Genomic DNA, 20,114 nt, shown 5'->3' with positions numbered 1-20,114 from the left:
AAGGAAAAAAAAATAAGTCAATACAAACCCTCTCCTCTCCCACACATTGACCTGGGACCTTGGGCACCTATCTGCTCTAGGACCTAGCAGCTCTGTGTGCTCTGTCCTGGAGGGGAGGGTGGTGTATGAGTGTGTGTGCGGGGAGGGAGGGAGAGGTAGGAGCCCTGAGCGCATGCGTGCGAGTTTCAACCGCTGTGTTCGGAACGCTGGGACGGGATGGAATGAAGTGAACCTTTTTGTATCTCTTTAAAGGAGCCGCTGCCTGGCAGCAGCGAGTGAGGAAGTCGCAGCGAGGAAACAGTTGATACAAATCGCTTCCTATCTCCAGCCGCAGGATCTGGATTACTGGGGGGAACTTTGTGGATGTTACAGGATGGCTGAGTGCTGGGGGGTGGCTCTGCCTGCTGGGGATAGATAGATAGAGGGCTGGATACAAAGTTACCCAGTGATGACCTGAGTGGGAGCTGTCACCTGGCTGTGGGGAGAAAGTTACCGCTGACACTTGTTCTATGCACCAGCTGCTGCCGGCCCGGGGAGGGGGACACTCGGCTCTAGCCGGCTGCTGCTCACCACTATGGCCAAAGTCATCCAGAAGAAGAACCACTGGACGAGCCGGGTGCACCAGTGCACGGTGAGCCGGGGCTCCGGGGGGGAGCTCTGCCTGCCGGTGCGGGGGGGAGCGGAGGACGGAGAGTTCCTCTATCTGGGGGAGGTGGAGGACTCCAGCGATGGGAAGCTGCAGGCGGGGGAGCTGCTGCTGGAGGTGGCCGGGGTGCCGGTCTCAGGATTACCCAGATACGACGTGCTGGACATGGTCAGGAGCTGCGGGGAACCTGTCCCGATCACAGCTGTCAGACAAGGTAAGAGACTCAGTCCTTGTCCTTCATGCTTCAGTGGTCTAAGATACTGTACCTGCTATCACTACTGGACTATATATATATATATATATATATATATATATATATATATATATATATATATATATGATCATGGCCAGTAGTTTCTACTGAATACTCTATTAAAATTAAACCTGGTTAACTCTGCTTTGACTTCCATAAAGCTTACTTTGCATACTTTAAAATAATGTGTATATATATATATATATATATATATGTATATACATATATCATATCATGGCCACTAGTTTCTACTGAATACTCTATTAAAATTAAACCTGGTTAACTCTCCTTTGACTTCCATAAAGCTTGCTTTGCATACTTAAAAAGTATGTGTGTGTGTGTATATATATATATATATATATATATATATATATGTGTGTGTACAACATATTATTAGTTTTAATGTGGATAGATGAAACCTTCCTGTGAATGCTTTGCTGCCATGTAATGTTAATTACTGTACAACAGGCATGTTGAGCATTCCACTGTCTCCTGCACCTCTGGTTTATTACAGTAGTGTGTCCTGCACTCTGCTCTGAGTAAAGTGTATATTTCACTTTCAGGTGAGAGATACACACATTGGGTTAGCTGTGACAGGGAGCTGAGGGGAATGTATGTCTGCATCAGCAGCTGGACTGCCAGTCATTACTAGGGAATACTTATTATTTCACACTTCACAGTCTGTATTAGTAATATCTGCTGAATGCTTGGTAATGTTTCGCAATGTAAAGTGTCATCCCAAAAAAACAAAGGTGTTCGCTATCGTTGCACATGTGTTTTGGTAGGAAAATCAGAAAAAAGTTTCATGAATGGATGATTGTATTGATTTTTTTGCTATGGTTTATCATTCATATATAACATTATTTATATATATATATATATATATATATATATATATATATATATCTTCAGTGTCACTGCCTCTTAGTAAAGTCTTTGCTTTCTTGGGGGAGACAGTTGTGATTTTAATTATTTTATTCTGTGATCTATTTAATAACATCCTGATAATTAACTATAAATAACATTTTAGGTGGAAATTAGGCTGCTGGCATTGTGGACATGTGATCTGTTTACCTTGATGTAGTACAAAAGTTGTTTTTTTTTTTGTGTCAATATTTGTGTTACACACATTGGGGAGTGAGCTCACCTGTTACCATCCACCCATTGCAAATGAGTCACGCAGAGATAGTATTCAGTCAGGCTTGGGGACATCCAGAAACGGATTATGTATCGCCATAAAATTAACCACTTTTAACCGGTGTATTTCACCCATACGTCTTTTTCTGTCTTGACCATGGGCACTTTGTGAGAGAGATTTCTAAAGAATCAATGTACTTTGCAGTGGTGAACAAAGATGGTGTTTTAAAAACTGGTTGCAAGAGCTTGCACTCTTTCTGTGTTTAAACCAGTTTATAATGAAGTGCTTAGTGGCTCTGTGCAATGTGAAGTTACTCTATTATATATCTATTTTATTTCCAGCAAAATATCTTGCCTTGATTACATCAGGTTACACTTCAGCTATTATTATTATTAATCTTTATTTTTTTATAACACCGACACATTCCACAATGCTTTATGGTGACCATTTAATTATTAACGTCAGACATACAAACACAAGGGTTAGTTTCATCAGAAGCCAATTAACATACCAGTATGTTTTTGGACAGTGGGTGGAAACCGGAGTAAGCCCATGCAAACACGTGTAGAACATGCCAACACCGCATAGATTCCTGGTCAGATTACAACATATGGTCCCAGTGATGTGAGGCAGCAATACTAACCACCGTGCCGCCGTGCCTCTTTCAGAAGTTCTAAAGTGTTTGACACAGGACGTGTTGGGCCAGAACTTGTAAAGCAAAATATTTTAGTTTATAAGTATTTTTATTTAGTTATACCAGTTAGGAAATGAGCTACCTCACAACATCGTGTTACATATATATACTTTACTAGAGGATGGTACAATTTTTAGTTTTGAAAAAAACAAAAAGAATCACATTGGCCTACCCTATACGTATTAGAAATCCATTTTTTTGGATTGGGTCCTACAGAATTAAGCTTTCCACGTGTGATGATTGCACCTGAACTGACTGTTTGTGCTGATGACCAAAAATATGGGCAGCACAGTGGCTTACTGGTTAGCACTTCTGCCTCACAGCACTGGGGTCATGAGTTCAATTCCCGACCATGGCCTTATCTGTGTGGAGTTTGTATGTTCTCCCCGTGTTTGCGTGGGTTTCCTCCAGGTGCTCCGGTTTCCTCCCACACTCCAAAAACATACTAGTAGGTTAATTGGCTGCTATCAAATTGACCTTAGTCTCTCTCTATGTCTGTGTGTGTTAGGATATTTAGATTGTAAGCTCCAATGGGGCAGGGACTGATGTGAGTGAGTTCTCTGTACAGCGCTGCGGAATTAGTGGCGCTTTATAAATAAATGATGATGATGATGGTTGGAAATAATTGAAAATCTGTTTTGTATAGCTTCCGACTGAAAATGCACTCGTGTGTAGCCAAATTGGAAACACCTCTGGATGTTCGGCAATGAGGCTGAACACCCAGATGTTAAAATAATAATAATTCCTTTAGTAGAAAAGCTTAATGAAGGGCCTAGGTATTAGGTTTTATAAATTGCGAGGTTTGTTTTAAACTTTAAACTTAAAGTTGTGTAAAATTTGTTAAATAGTTTGTTCATTGCCGCTTATACAAATGCTTATGGGTTTGTAATTTTATTTATGTTATTAATCGTATCGCTAATAGAGAGGTCTATCAGACTGGTTCTGATATCCGTCTCCTTAGGAACAGCTAAGTACCTTTCACACCTAGAGTGTCTTAACTCCCATGTAATTAACACTTCTACACCTCCTATACTATCTCATTCATTAGGCTTAAGAAAACAGTGCCTGGTTTACAACCATTGGGTAAACTAGACAGGTTGACCAGTACGGGTCAAAAGATTCCAAAAATTGATGATAAATTAATTGTATATTTGTATAAGTTTGAAAATATTTTTTCAATCATAGCTGATTGTTTTGTATCTCAGGTAATGCTGTGTTTGGGTAAATTCCTGGATCAACAACGTGGAGTATTGTCACCACCTAAGAATTTATTATGGATACTAATATAACATAAAAAAAGATATTGGCAGCCTTACATTTTTAATGATAATCACTTTATGGACTATATAAAACCAAACAGCCTGTTTTGTGGTCATAAAACTCCTACGTGATTTTACTATTCTTATAATACATAACTGGTGTTTATCTATGTATGACATTCTGTCAATAATTGAGTAGAAGTGGTGAGTCCTGATGTCATCGCTTATAAGTGACATATAATAAGTTATAACTGGTGATTTGCAATATAGTCATGTCAATATTCATTAGGAAAACTTGTGCATTATAACACTTTATATAGTGACAACATATTCTGCAGGGAGGTTGTAAATGGATTATTGTCTATTCTGGCACACACCAGCCATTGTTATATTGGAGCTTTGGGGGGACCAGACCCTCTGGAAGTAACCCACGTGAACAGAGGGAGAAGATATGCATATGGTACCTTGGTTGGCATTAAACCCCAGGCCTTGGCACTACAAGAAAACAATGCTAGCCACTGTGATACCTCCCCTCCCCCAGCCATTAATTATAACAGGTATAACAAGTCACCTTAGATTCCCTTGACCTGCGTAAAAACGTTCAGCCTGCAGCTTTGTGCCTTTATATTGTCACCGAACACCCTACTGAATTCTAATATCCTTATAATTCAAAGTATGGTGTTTATTATCACACATATAATTCATCATCATCATCACCATTTATTTATATAGCGCCACTGATCCTGCAGCGCTGTACAGAGAACTCATTCACATCAGTCCCTGCCCCATTGGAGCTTACAGTCTAAATTCCCTAACATACACACAGAGACACACACACTAGGGTCAATTTTTTTTTATAGCAGCCAATTAACCTATTAGTATGTTTTTGGAGTGTGGGAGGAAACCGGAGCACTCGTAGGAAAACCACGCAAACACAGGGAGAACATACAAACTCCACACAGTTGGGTTGGGAATTGAACTCATGACTCCAGTGTTGTGAGGCAGAAGTGCTAACCACTAAGCCACAGTGCTGCCCTATAATTCCATATAATTTGCAGGTACATTATTTCACATATATCTGCTAGTGTATGTATATATGCGATTTAATAGTGATTGCTGATTTCCAACTTAACCCAGTGTGATAAATCAGCTTTTGTACTCCGCATAGAGCTGGGTTTGCAAAGTGTATTGGGGAAAGGGTGTAGACGGAGAAAGCTGGGCCCCCTATCAGAAATGCCCTCAAGCTGCTCTCAATACAGCTGTATCAATATTTTTACGCCCACCTACTGAGATCCGCTCTGACACAGGCCAATAATCAACACCAAATACATATTTACTAACATGACACAGTGGCCTGCAAAATAAATCAATAAATACATTATATTGAAAGGAAGTTATACCTCTGAGCATCTTATAATGTATCGTGGTACACGAGCGACTTGTTAGATACATCCACAAATGTACATGTCATATTTTCACGGACAGTTATAACTGCAGATGTTTTAGGGTCTATTTAAGACCCTTCACAATTTTAGCTCGTTAACCAACAGCTTTTATCACTGCCATTCGCAGTGATAAGAAATATCGTAACGGAGCAATTTATTAAGCCTTGCGTATAGTGTTATATCTTTGTATCACAGCGGACAAAGAGTATATTTTCCGATTCTGTCCCGGGCTATTCACTACAAATGTGTATGATGCAAATACATGAGGGACGGAGCAGAGGAGTGTACTGTGGAGGGATCATTTGATCCCTACTAGGCTGCGCTTTCACTATTATTATTGTCCTTTATTTTTAAGGCGCCACAAGATTTCCGCAGTGCCGTACAAGTACAAACAGTAGATCGTACAGGGAGAAATATAGGGATCCCTACTATAGGGAAGAAACTGCTGATAAATTGCCGTATTTTGCTGTCCCCATAGAGAATTATGAGGATGGCACTAGCAAACGTTTTTGGAATAAGCACAGGAAATATCTCTGATGTCTCCTGTTTTACAGTAAAGTTAAATACTTAGGATGCTTAAATATTGCTTTATGGCTATTGTAGGACATTTCAAGAAGCCATTAAGTGACTTATAGAAGAGCACAACCTTAAATAAATTGCCTTAAGCTATACAACAAAAGTAAATATGTCAAATATCTTAAATTCTGTCATGGTATGGGAACTTTTACTCCTATATCTGTGAGCGTTTACAATTTGCCCTTTCTCTGTAGATCAGCTTGTATTTCAGGTTGAGCGGACTTTGAAACACTGATCTCTCAGTATAATGACACAGAATAGACCTAGGTGCCGAGCTGTTACTTTGTTACCAGATTTGAATTTCTGGGGGGCCCTGGAGTCTAAAATTGAAGAGTTTTAATGTGTTGTGTGGGCTTCTGTTTCTGAGCTGTTCTTGCAATACATCTGCTAGACTTTGGCTGAAATTGGGGAATATAATGTAATTCATATTTTATTTTAAAAATATATATAAAGGAATGTGAGCCTGGAATAAGCAAGATTTGTATCAGCTGTGATTTTTGTAGTGAGTTATAAGATAAATCTATGCAGATATTGGCTTGTGTTTTTTGGAAGCCGTTTTTTTTTGTGGTTTACAAGTCTCAGTCTGTAGTTCAGGTCTTTTGATGTGGTCTCTTGTGCGTTTGGGAGAATTCAAAACTAATTCACTTCTCCTGATCTTGCATGATTCTCTGGGGATTGAACTGCTAACAATGGTAGTTCTGTATTGGCCACAACCTCTTCATGAAACTCTTTTAAAAAAAAATTAAAAATATATATGTGTATTGATGTAACTGACTGAGAAGGAATGAAAGTCCCAAGTGAGACTGAAGAATAATTGTATTCTTGGCTCACTAATTAAATGTCATTATTTTCTCGTTGTCCGTTTTTGGTTCACATTCTTTGATGACATCATATCTGGCTTGTATCACATCGCTACTGGATGTATATTCGGCTCATCTTTCCAAGTGCTGGGATTGCTTGGTGTGAATAGAACTTGAGAGACCTTTCTAGAGCTGGAATGTGATATTGGATGAAACACACCCCTTAACAGGTGAAAAGGGCATTTCATATCAGTGTTCGCAGGCTAGACTTTGAACAGGAACTGGAGCAAGCCTAAAAAAAGAAAAAAATCCTGTGTGAAACTGAGCTGAGACCAGAAACTCGCAGCTTTCATTAAAGGTTAATTTATCAGCATTGTGCGTATCTACAAAACGGTAAAAGCAAATACTACTGGTGAACTGAAATTAAACATTTTAAAAAAAAAAGGGAAAAAAGTTTTTAAAGTTTGAAGACCCTGAAATTTTCCAGCCAGAAAAACACAGATGATTCCGAAGCTCTCATAGGGGTAACTCTATCAAGCAGTGGGTTTGAAAAAGTGGACATGTTGCCTGTAGCAACTAATCAGATTCTAGGGCCTGATTCATTAAGGATCTTAACTTGAGAAACTTCTTATTTCAGTCTCCTGGACAAAACCATGTTACAATGCAAGGGGTGCAACTTAGTATTCTGTTTTGCACATAAGGTAAATACTGACTGTTTTTTCATGTAGCACACAAATATCAACTTTAAATTTCAGTGTACAAATAAGCTATCAAGTATTTGTGTGCTACATGAAAAAACAGTCGGTATTTAACTTATGTGCAAAACAGAATACTAATTTGCACCCCTTGCAATGTAACATGGTTTTGTCCAGGAGACTGAAATAAGAAGTTTCTCAAGTTAAGATCCTTAATGAATCAGGCCCTAGAATCTGATTAGTTGCTACAGGCAAGTGACTCACAGCAATGAAGAGAAAACTTTCAGTTCAATTGCAGGTGGTAAACTGTGCCAGTGGTACGCAACCCTGTGGTTGTCTAGCTGTTGTGGAACTACAAAACCCAGCAAGTCAATGAAATAGAAATGAAAGAGTTAAAACAGCTTAATCTAATAAGAACTCCACCCTATTTGAGAATCTGCTGTTTAGCCCAATTTCAGACAATTCATTTTTAATAACAAGTTCATTTTTTAAAAGTATAAATTTCCAGATCACTGCCCTTGGAAAGTCCAGCGGTCACAAGGTATAACTGTGAAGTGAACCTTGGGTCTGTATCATAAAAGTGTCTGACTGACTATGTTGTAATACAGTTATTGACTCCAATATTTCACAGATGGCTTCTTATTCAAGTAAATTATATAATAATTCTGATGTTATAAAGAAACCACAAGTAACAAGTGCTACAGTTTAAATCAGAAACAAGTCGAATCATGATTTATAAGAAGTAATAAATAATATAGAATATGTGTATAAGAACCTGTTGGCATGTATCACAGTCAGGGTTGACATATAAACAATACATAATACATTAAGAATGACACAACAAACACTGTACTGTTGTTATATTGTGTGTGTGCTCATTGGTCTTCCCTTGAGTGTTTGTGTACGCTGAAATGGTCTAGTGATTTTCTAATAGCTATAACCAGGAAGTCCAGCACAGTGGCTCAGTGGTTAGCACTTCTGCCTCACAGCACTGGAGTCATGAGTTCGATTCCTGACCATGGCCTTTTCTGTGTGGAGTTTGTATGTTCTCCCTGTGTTTGCGTGGGTTTCCTCCGGGTGCTCCGGTTTCCTCCCACACTCCAAAAACATACTAGTAGGTTAATTGGCTGCTTTCAAGCTGACCCTAGTCTCTCCATGTCTGTCTGTCTGTCTGTGTGTGTGTATGTTAGGGAAATTAGACTGTAAGCCCCAATGGGGCAGGGACTGATGTGAGTGAGTTCTCTGTAAAGCGCTGCGGAATTATAGTGGTGCTATATAAATAAATGATTATGAAATGGCTACAAAATAAATCTTAATCAACTACCACCTTACTTGCAAATGTGGCAGCTAAGGGAGTGCGGTTATGCTTGAAGGAGGGAAGATAAATAATTTTGTTAGGTAGAATTTAAGCTTTTTGGAAGCATTGAAAACTTCGGAAATATAAACACCGTTTAGTTTTGTCTCCTTGTATTGAATCCTATACATGAGTCACAGCAATACAGATTCATACAACACCATAGTTTATGATGCAGAGATTTTCAAAGAATTATATAGTTTTAAGTTATCTTTGGGCAAATGCCTCTAAATTACTTTTAAATCCTGTTTAACCTTTGTCACATGAGATATTTAGAGTAATTTTAGGCAAACGTCAATATTTAGGCGCAGAACACAAACAATCCAATGATATCCCCCCCCCCCCCCCCCCATTATTTCATTAAGGTAATGTGACTGTAGCTTCCCCCAACATGATAAACACTGATCAGCCAATGGGTAGAGTCCAGCAGCCAAAGATAAGGTCGCTTAGCAACTCTGCCCTCCCCCACATTGTTGTGTGGACATGGAGAGATTGTGTTTAGCAGATATGTATTGGGAGAACATAATGAGACTATGATACTGGTACTATAGACATCATTTCTCTTCCTGGCAGGTCACTGATAATCGTGCCTTATTGTACCCTCACAATTCCCCTGAAAGTCATCCCATTTGTTCATTGCTTTATGTGTATATTGAAAAGCAACATAGTTGCTCTGCTGGATTCAATAAGAACTTATTGATTGATAATATTTAGCACAGTAGATTTTTATGATAATAGCAAATTACATACATTTTTGGAGCCTGAATCATTAAGTAGAGCAAGGCAAAAAAAAAGGAGTAAAATTTGATCGCAGACAAACCATGTTACAATACAAGGGGTGCAAATTAGTTTTTTATTTTGCATATAAGATAAATACTGGCTGCATTTTCATGTAGCACAAAAATACTTGATCGTTTTATTTTTACACTGAAATTTAAAGTTGATCTAGGACGTTCCCCTACCCCAACTATAAATCTGTCCCCACATTTTAAATTTACCCCCCTCCCTCCCCCTCCAATGCAACATGGTTTTGCCCAGGTGCAGAGTTACTCCTTTTTTATGCTTTGCTCTCCTTAATGACTCAGGCCCAATATTATTAACAGGTGACAATAACTGAATACTTTTATGTGGATTTTAGATTCCACTTATGTATTGTGTGTATCTAGTAGTGGTGTTCTGCACGTTTATTTAATCCTATTTACTTGGTTGATACCACACATGCATTTTATATTGGCTGATTATTTCAGTCCATGTCAGTTCAGTCAAAATGTAATTGGGGAGACCCCAAAACCGATTCCTGCCTTCCTCATGAAGCGGGTGATGTTAGTATGCCTGCCTAACCTATGGAGTTGTCTCTTTTTTGGACTTTGGATTCCATCTTTTGAAATGTCTTCAGTCTACTAACGGATGACGTCATATAATGATTATCATCAGCTTGATAGACAGACTGTAGAATTGATCTTATCTGGTGGCACCATCTACAAAAATGACTTCTGCCCACATTCATTTTACCATCATCATCATCATAATATATTTATATAGCGCCACTGATTCCGCAGCGCTGTACAGAGAGCTCACTCACATCAGTCCCTGCCCCATTGGGGCTTACAGTCTAAATTCCCCAACACACACACACACACACACACGGGTCAATATCAAATTGACAGCAGCCAATTAACCTACCAGTATGTTTTGTTACCAGCAAGTAATTCTTGGAGAATTCTTATTTTCAGGGTTTTTTATTTTGGGAACAGTGAAACTCTTGTATTACAGAGTAGGGCAACATATGGGTCGGGATCCCACTATCTGTTTATGAGGAACCTTGTTTGTCAGATATACAATACATACCGCTCGGAACCACCTCTTTTGGCGTCTCGGAACTCTGAGACTTAGGGCCTCCGCTAAATAAAGGTTTTTGGTGGATGAAGAGGCGTTTACTACATGCTATGTGTGTGTGTGTGTGTGTGTGTATAAATATGTATGTGTATACAGACTAGGGTCAATTTGATAGCAGCCAATTAACCTACCAGTGTGTTTTTGGAGTGTGAGAGGAAACCGGAGCACCCGGAGGAAACCCACACAAACACGGGGAGAACATACAAACTCCTCACAGACAAGGCCATGGTTGGGAATTAAACTCCAGTGCTGTGAGGCAGAAGTGCTAACCACTACGCCACATGCTGCCCACAATATATATGGTATTATTTGTATAAAACTTATAAATGTCTCTACTAAAGTTACTATAAGTCAGATATTTTCTGTATAATTTGGTCACGTCAAAAGTTGCCTTAACTAGGATCTCGGCAGATCTACAAAGTGTCAATGAAAAAGGTCTAATGATTACAAACAAGCCTTCACCTGGTATCATAACTAGGCACACACCTCGAGCTGAAATCCTGACTAGTCAGGACCCTAATCTTAGTTTTCCCCCGTCTTCCCTATCACTGATCCCTTCTTCTGGCTCACACAGTGTCCTAATAAGGAACAGCTTGACAGTTCTGCTGTGTCTCTAAGCATGGCTGATGCTACTACTGATGATTGACAGATGCTCATAAGCCTTCCCCATGCTAGCATTTACTTCTCCCAACGGCAACAAGCTAAGTCTCTGCTGTACGCCCCTCATGGGGTTCTGCTCCTTTTAAACATAAATGTTCAACACTTTCGTATTTTGTCAGTAGAAGTGTCAATCAGGATCTCAGACACAACAATACTGCAGGCTGGAAACTAGGTTAGTCTGTTCTCCGGAACCGCCAGGTTTACAGTAACTTGAGGTGTGGACGTGTAATTATGTATTAAAAGACAAAAAAACAATTTGAAGTAATTAGTAAAGCATTGTTGGTCCCTCCCTATTACCAGTTACTATCAGACACTTCCTATTATATTCCATTTTTGAAATCCACAGAGTTCTGCTCCATCCCAGTACAACACAATCCCCTAATAACCTATTTTTCATTCTGACACAGGTGACTGAACTATATACACCGAACATTCTCTTTTATATTCACAAGCTGAAACATCTGATTACTGCTGATATAAATCAATGTGTTGCTAGACTGAGCAGCCAGTAGAGTTATGGTTTCCTCTGGATCCTGCACCCTCTATGCAGCTCTGCCCATAGGCTGCTATGGTTCTATATACACCTATTCTACGGTCTTCAAAGACTTCTGTCCCACTCGGAACTGATCCCTTCCATGATGCATATGCAGCATATTGTTTTAATGATTTTATTAGTGATTCTTTATGCAGTTGTTTCGTATATATTTCAGTCAGTAAGACAGATGTATCTACAAGCGAAGTATGGAACCACGATTTGTAAGCTGTTTTGGAAGACATCATTTTTCGAGGTCAACCAAGGCTTTGGGAGATGACCCCTGCATATATATGTTCAAATATATAAAGGGTTTGAACAGGAGGGAAACATTCTTCTAAGGAAGAGAAGATGAGGACATGCACTGACACTGGGGGGGGGGGAAATGGTTCTGAGGAAAAATTACTTCACCGAAAGGGTAGTGGATAAGTGGAATAGCCTCCCATCAGAGGTGGTAGAGGATAATACAGTATAGCAATTTAAAACATGCTTGGGATAGACATAAGGATATCCTTACATAGCACTAAGGACCACATAGGGTTTGAGGTTACCATAGGTTAAAAAATGGGCAGACTAGATGGGCCAAGTGGTTCTTATCTGCTGTCAAATTCTGTTTCTATGTTCCATGGATTTTATACATGTTTTTCGTGGCGTGTGGATGTGTCTTAGATGCTGCAGTTTGCCAATACTCATGTTCCTCCAAACTGCAAGAATAAAATGTCTACATGGATGTAGCCTAAGGAAAATATCTACTACCTACATCGTGTGAACGAAAATTGTACTTGTATTTCCAGATTCTCTGACCTGATGTCCAAAACATGGCTAACGTCAACCATGTTATTGTTATTAACCTTTCATATAGCACCAACAAAATAGGCAACGCTTTATAGAGTATGTTCAATCATTTACATCCGTGCATGCCACAGTGGAACTTACAATCTGACTTCTTTTCCACACTAAACGCACACAGTAGGCTAATTGGCTTCTGCCAAAATCAACCATCTGATTATATTTCTGGACTGTGAGAGGAAACCCATGTGAACACAGGAAGAATATACAAACGCTACACAGTCAGGGCCCTGGTTGGAATTGAATCAAGGGCCAGCTCTGGGAGGCAGCGATGTTAACCACTGTGCCACCATGCCATCTCTGCCATAGTTAGGTTCTCATGTGTAAATCATATAATCTGTTCTTAGTTGGATTGCGTTGGATTTTTATCCAGGAAAAAAAATGACTACAGTTTGTGGGCTATAAGCAGTGGGAGTTTATGGGGGGAAAAAAGGTAATCTTGTCCCAAATAGATGATTTAATTAACGTTTTTGCAATCTTGGAAAAATAAATCTACAATCTATTTGAGCTGCAAACACATGGTCATCAAGTGTATTGCACAGAGATCCATATTTGCTTTTATGCAGCCACCGTGATGTGTACGTGGCCAATCTGTGCCGCTATTGGCCAAATTATTATGCAAATTAGCAGGTTAGCTGCTTGGTATCACAAAACAACTGCAGTGTGTGTGTCTGTAAATATATGTATGTATATCATACTTGCCAACTTATGGCAAGTATGATCTGGGAGCTGCCAGGGGCAGGTGGGTGTGCAGGGGACGGGGCTCCAAAAAGCACATAATTTTTGCCCCACCCCTGCAAACGCGTCATTTTACAGCGGGGGGTGGGGCCAAATGCCGCGATTCCTGGTGAATCGCTGCATTTTGGATTTAATTCTACCCACTTCACTAGGAAGTGGGCAGTTGCGGGAGATTTCCATACTCTCCCAGGAGTCCGTGAGACTCGCCCAGAATTCGGGAGTCTCCCGGACATTCCGGGAGAGTTGACAAGTATGATACATATGTATGTATGTAAAAAGTTTGTGTGTGTGACTGTGTGTGTGTGTATATGTGTTTGTATATGTTACACAGTGTGACTATATACAGTAAAGTATATTGTAAAATATGACTATTTAAAATAAAGGTGGTTTTATATGAAAATGATAGGCTCTTGGCTGCAGGCTACCTGTCTTCTGAATGTGCCAGAAGATGATGCAGCGGATACCAGTTTTCATGTAACAGACGTTTTTCATAGAATGTCTGTTTCATAGTTTGTCAGGACTGTTTTTAGGCATCTTAGATTTTGTCTGTGCTATAATATACTTCCAATGGCATTGGGAAGCTATTTGTTTGTGTGTGTATATACAGTATAATATATAGTGTGTGGGTTAAGGAATGCTTGCAATTCTGGGCATGGTGAAAATAGCCAGAGAAAACTGCACCATGTGATAAGTGCACGGAATCTGATTGGACTAAACCAACAGTCCTGGGAAGCTAAGACTGAATGGAGACATAACATACAGCATCGTCTAATGAGCGTGAAAATGGCATCTCGGGGCACACTGAGCTCACGAGGACCCTGCCCTCAAGCACTTTCCTCTGCTCAGAAACATTCTCATTAAATTATATTGAGACATATTTTAGTCATCTGATCTTATCACATTGTAAGATTTTCCCCAGTGCTTTTACTGTTCCCATCTAAAAGAAGGATTTTTCTTTTTAATAGTGGAATTTAGATACTTTGTTTTTGTTTTAATTATATTTTAAAATATTTAGTTATTTCTATCTGATTACACAAACATTAAATGCATGATGGTATTGACTTTAATATAATTATTATTAATAGATATACGTTGATTTGATCGTCTCTTCTGAATATTTGAAGGACAAACATTGGAAATTCATGGTGTACTGATTGACAACCCTGGGTGAAGGCAGCCATTTTAATGGCGGAGCCAGTTTTCATGAGATTGAACCGATAAGGTTCCATAGGAAGCGGTACATCATTAAGGGCCAAATGGTTCTGCCCACAAAATGGCTGCTTTCTCATACAGATTGGTCCTGCCCACAAAATGGCTGCTTTCTCACAGATTGGTCCTGCCCACAAAATGGCAGCTTTCTCGCACAGATTGGTCCTGCCCACAAAATGGCAGCTTTCTTGCACAGATTGGTCCTGCCCACAAAATGGCTGCTTTCTCGCACATATTGGTCCTGCCTACAAAGTTCATTGTATGTAGGTATCTGCCCTTCAAGATCATGTCCACTATGGACAACCCCTTTCGCTTTAAATAGTGGTCCCCCCCTCTATAATCTTCAGTGGGGTTCCCCCAAGACTGGAACTATGGGCGGTATATAACTAATGTGATATCTGGTTGGATTGGCCGCAGCTCCTCTGCATTCTGGTTCTGCATTGGCTACAAAGGTAAACGGGTAATGGCGGAAAGCAGTTTGGCGGTTGTTCATCCTCTGTAGAGAAATCTATCTTAGAAGTTATTATTTTTTTTTTTTTAAAGTTTTAATGACAGAATAATTTTATCCATCTGGCTTCTTCCCACGTGTAATATTCTTGCCAGTTTTTTCTTTTTATTTTATTCAAGACCTCATGTAAAAAAGTGTTTACGAACATAGAGTGAAATTTCTAAACTTTGTATCCTATAACAACCAATCCGATATTCGTTCTCATTAGTCCAACTTACGCCATAGTGATCATTGGTAGTTGGGATCATTTACACAAATGAAAAGCGCGTCTATACGAACGCAGTTGTGCCATGTCAGTGCATATATATATATATATATATATATATATATATATATATATATATATATATATATATAATTATTCAAGCCCTCATGGTTTAGCTAAGAATAGAATTTGCACAGTAGTTGCCGTTTGGAAGATGATCTTCCACGGTGCATGTCTGGCACAACTAAAAATGGCACCACTATGCGATAACATTAGTCCATGCCCCAACTTATTTTACATTCCTTTTCTGAAATGCATTAATAGCCACTCAACGCCTTACAACATTAGGTGTTGATTTCAGAGCTGTGGCTCCTTGTAGTGGTGCTAGTCAGCATATCGATGCTGACTACACCGACAAGACTTGCCAGGACATCTTGAGTCCGGGCGGCTGCTTCCCCAATGAGGATCCATCACGACTGTTCTGTGAAGCGACTTGAAGCAATCCCGAAGAACGAAGACACCGGCGGGACTGGATGACGTCACGGACATAGGCGACGCTGTTACTGTAACTATGGGGCCAGGTACAATGTACTTTACAAAGGACTGTACATTGTACATGGCCCCATAGTTACATTACCCCCTTAAGAGCAGCGTTAACATCGTCGCCTACGTCGGTGACGTCATCCAGTCCCGCCGGTGTCTTCGTTCTTCGGGATTGCTTCAAGTCGCTTCACAGAACGGTCGTGATGAATCCTCGTCGGGGAAGCAGCTGTTCGGACTCAAGAAGTTGTGGTAAGTCTTGTCGGTGCAATCAGCACCGTTATTCCGTACCCCACCTCCTTGTAGTGTGTCTGTGAAAAATGAACACAGCGCTGTTTGCACTTTCCCTTCTGCTGGTTGTCTGCAGGGGACAAGTAGGGATTACAGTAACAGTGGGAGTGAGTTCTCCCAAAAAGTCCCTTGCTAGAGGAAGGGGGTTGTTGGTAGAAAAAAACAAAATAGTTTCTGTATGAATGATCCCTTAGGATTCTATACGGCATCATTCAGTTTTGCCCATCTTTGCCATCCTTTTGTGATGTCATTGTGGAGTTCTGTCTTGCCGATTCATAACAAGTACACTAGAGGGGACAATTTTGCACCTTGGCAAATCCAAATTGCTCTGCAGGGACTGGACAAATTTAAAATGTACAAACAGAGTTAGAATTGGGACAGGGATATGTCCCAACAGAACTCTGAATCACAGTGTAAAAATAAAGCTGCCCAGTATTTGTGTGTGAGGCAAAATCTGGAAGTATTGTCCTTGCATGCAAAAAAAAAATGTCATGTGCACCCCTAGCATCACAACATGATTTGTTTATACCATACTTGCCAACTCTCCCTGAATGTCAGGGAGACTCCCGGAAATAGGGGTGATCTCCCTCACTCCCTGAAGAGTCTGGCATTCTCCCTGATGCTGAGCCAGTACAAGACGTGGTTGGCTTCACCATCTGTGGCATGATGACACAGTTCAGAAATTGTGTCCTATGTCCATGTATTGATGCCTATGGAGGTGGCCATATTCATGGAGACCAAGATTTAATCAAAGACTGACAGGTAAGACAACATGACTTCAATAATGGAGACAGAAATGTAAAAGACACTTCAGTCTCTAGAGATTTATTAGCTGCTTTTCTTTAACGCAGAGTTGCCTACTCTCCCGGAATGTTTGGGAGACTCAAGCATTTCTGCGAAACCTCCCGGGCTCCTGGGAGAGCAGGGCAACCTCCTGGTTCTTGCCCTCGCAATAGATAAGTGGTGGGGGGGTGACGCTTAATGACACAAATTTGCATCATCTTAGCCCCGCCACCTGATTTAACTGGCCAAACTGATGTGATTTATCAAACCTGTACCCGGACACCCACCTCCCCCGGGATCTCCCTGAAGCCAATGAGGAAAAGTTGTCAAGGTATGGTTTATATTCAAATTTTGCGCAACTTTAGCTGGATTTGCTCTCAACTAAATGAGGCCCCTAATGTCCGATTGTTGCTATGGATCCCAATACAAATGTGTTTTCACCATTAATTAATATGTTCGATTTGGTAGAAATTCAAAGACATCTTTCACCTGTCATCTATAGCAACACAACAACTCATCACGTTTCTAATCTGCAGTCCTAAAACATACACTCCAGTGTTTACATTGCTAGATATTTCATACAAGCAGCGACTGCTGATCCGTAAGCTTAGCCACTCGCTGGTTTTTGATCTGGCCTTGTTTGCAGCAGCATGGAATGTCTTGTGAACATGTGTTTAGTGGCTGCAGAATCAATTACTACTTCAGTAGTCGGTTTAAAGTATTTTGAGGTTAGGCCTCCCTGATTTTAGAAGTTGTCATTCTAATTTAATGTGTTGCAAGATCGGATATTAAACTGTGTGAAAAAAAAATAAAAAATACTCGGAACTCTGGAAGTAAACTTTGTCCTTCAGTGCAAACGTTATATCAATATACATGTGTACTTGGGTTGGCTGCTTATGCTCTTTGAATACAGCTGTAAATCTAATGTCTGTTTCAGAAATGTTATAATGACACTCGGCGCATCCTAATTCATAGTTCTTCACTGGTACAATACAGAATGTTAACAGCGTCTTTGCCAGCACAGTCTTAACAGCTGCAAATCAGTTCTATGCATGAGATTTCAAACTGCGGACCTTTCACCTTTCTGTGAGTTACTGAGAGCCAAGTACAGTGGGGAACTTGCAGTCTTGTTCACTGTGCTGGGCACAATGACAAGTGCAGAGCCTGTACAAACTCCTGTTTTGTTCTCTTTCAGCTATGTGGAGGGAATACCTGTATACTGCATCATCCTGAGGCTAGATCTGTCTAATGCATCTGTAACTCTCCAGTAAGGATTATACATACTTGCCAACTTGTTGACGTTCCCCTCCAGGAGTTCCCGGAGGAGAGGTGGGTGGGATGTGTGAATGGAGGTGGCGGACCGTGATGGAATCATCATCATCAGCTATTTATATAGCACCACTAATTCCGCAGCGCTGTACAGAGAACTCGCTCACATCAGTCCTTGTCCCATTGGCGTTTACAGTCTTAATTCCCTAACATACAGTCACACACAGACATAGAGAAAGAGACTAGGGTCAATTTAATAGCAGCCAATTAACCTATTAGTATGTTTTTGGAGTGTGGGAGGAAACGGAGCACCCGGAGGAAACCCACGCAAACACGGGGAGAACATACAAACTCCACAGAGACAAGGCCATGGTCGGGAATCGAACTCATGACCCCAGTGCTGTGAGGCAGAAGTGCTAACCACTAAGCCACCGTGCTGCCCCACGGAATGACGTGCGTCCCGAAGAATCACATCATGGCAGCTTTAATCCTGCCCACTTCACTAGGAAGTTGGTAGATGCGGGAGGATGACCTCCCCGGAATTTGCGACTCTCCTGGACAATCCGGGAGAGTCGGCAAGTATAAGATTTTGTTGTTATCTAACGCTTATACCGCATGTAGGATAATGTACCCACTACTGTAAATTATAGTGATATTAAAAATCATCAAGAATGATGATATAAAGCATTAATGGCAACAAGTAGTTCCATTGCTGCATATCAGTCTTCACGTGCGACTAAAAGTTCTTTCTTGCTCTGTTTATTATAGCTTCTAATACATGTATTATGCTTGCTGATATGTTATTACTTAGAGGTGTCTCTTTCTTTGATTAAATGTATTGTTTTACCTTATTTACTGAATATAAGGGTAACGTGCGGGCTCTTTTAAAGGTTAGAGGGCCGCGTCACGTGGCGTCCAAAGTGTCTCGGGTTGTCCTTCACTGATATAAAAGACACACGGCCACAGTCAATCTGTTTTTATACAGGTCATGGAAGAGGACAACTAGTTTCTATGATAATTTACTGAAATCGGGAGAACTGATATAATCGGTAATACCGGCACAACTGTGGCAACGACGCTTAAATATTCAATATAAGTACAGCTACAGCATTCATACAAGTCTCCCCAGGGTGACGGCTGCAGAGATAAATATGAAATAGAAAATCTCCTGATTGCAGAGTGGAGCAATGAGTGAAACATACTGGTAACGTTTTTTGCCAGTGGATACAAGATACTGTGTCCAGATACTGCTTTGTCCAGTCTGACGAGTCCTCTCCATCACATGCAAATCATGTGCAGCAACGGGCAAGCCTGCATGTAATAAATCCTGGACAATATTTGCTTATGAAGTAGAACACACCTGAGTGTGATCTCCTACAAGCAGGTTTTTGTTGGTGTTTTATTTTGAAAACGTATGTATTACAAGAATAACTCTTGCTGTAAAATAAAAAAAAAGAAAATAAGTTCTAAGTTCCATGACATGGCTTGGCCTGACCCTACTGCCAATGGGGACTTGTAATATCATTATAATCTACAGGTGAGTGTGTGGTTCCAGGACAGAGTGTTTTGTAAGAAAGTAACAAATCTCAGATTGAGGAGGAAACATGGACATAAACAGAGGGAAAACTTAATGAGCCCGGTGCCAGGTTTGACTCGTTTCGTACCAACAGTTTGATTCAACACAAATCCTTAATAAATAGGCTGGATCAGAATATAACCCACAATATATAGCAGGTTGTGAGACTGATCTTATTGCTGATCCGTCAAGCAATGA

General features: G+C 40.3%; 1 protein-coding gene across 21 annotated transcripts in view; it reads left to right on the top strand.

The window, feature by feature from the left end:
- Nucleotides 1–201: 201 nt before the first annotated feature.
- Nucleotides 202–20,114, top strand: part of MAGI1 (membrane associated guanylate kinase, WW and PDZ domain containing 1) — a 364,494-nt gene continuing 344,581 nt past the window's right edge. For 12 of the 21 annotated variants that reach the window (XM_075183387.1, XM_075183392.1, XM_075183390.1 and 9 more), the window contains exon 1: nucleotides 205–860. In XM_075183387.1, coding sequence (XP_075039488.1) covers nucleotides 575–860 — 286 coding nt within the window. In that variant the 5' untranslated portion in view covers nucleotides 205–574. Of the gene's footprint in view, nucleotides 861–20,114 lie in introns of all 21 variants that reach the window. The other 9 variants (XM_075183397.1, XM_075183396.1, XM_075183389.1 and 6 more) reach the window with 3 other exon arrangements.

The sequence above is a fragment of the Mixophyes fleayi genome, chromosome 8, assembly GCF_038048845.1.
Source record: "Mixophyes fleayi isolate aMixFle1 chromosome 8, aMixFle1.hap1, whole genome shotgun sequence".
Lineage (NCBI taxonomy): Eukaryota > Metazoa > Chordata > Amphibia > Anura > Limnodynastidae > Mixophyes > Mixophyes fleayi.
The sequence above is the reverse complement of the archived record's forward strand: the minus strand, read 5'-3'. Positions and strand labels throughout refer to the sequence as shown.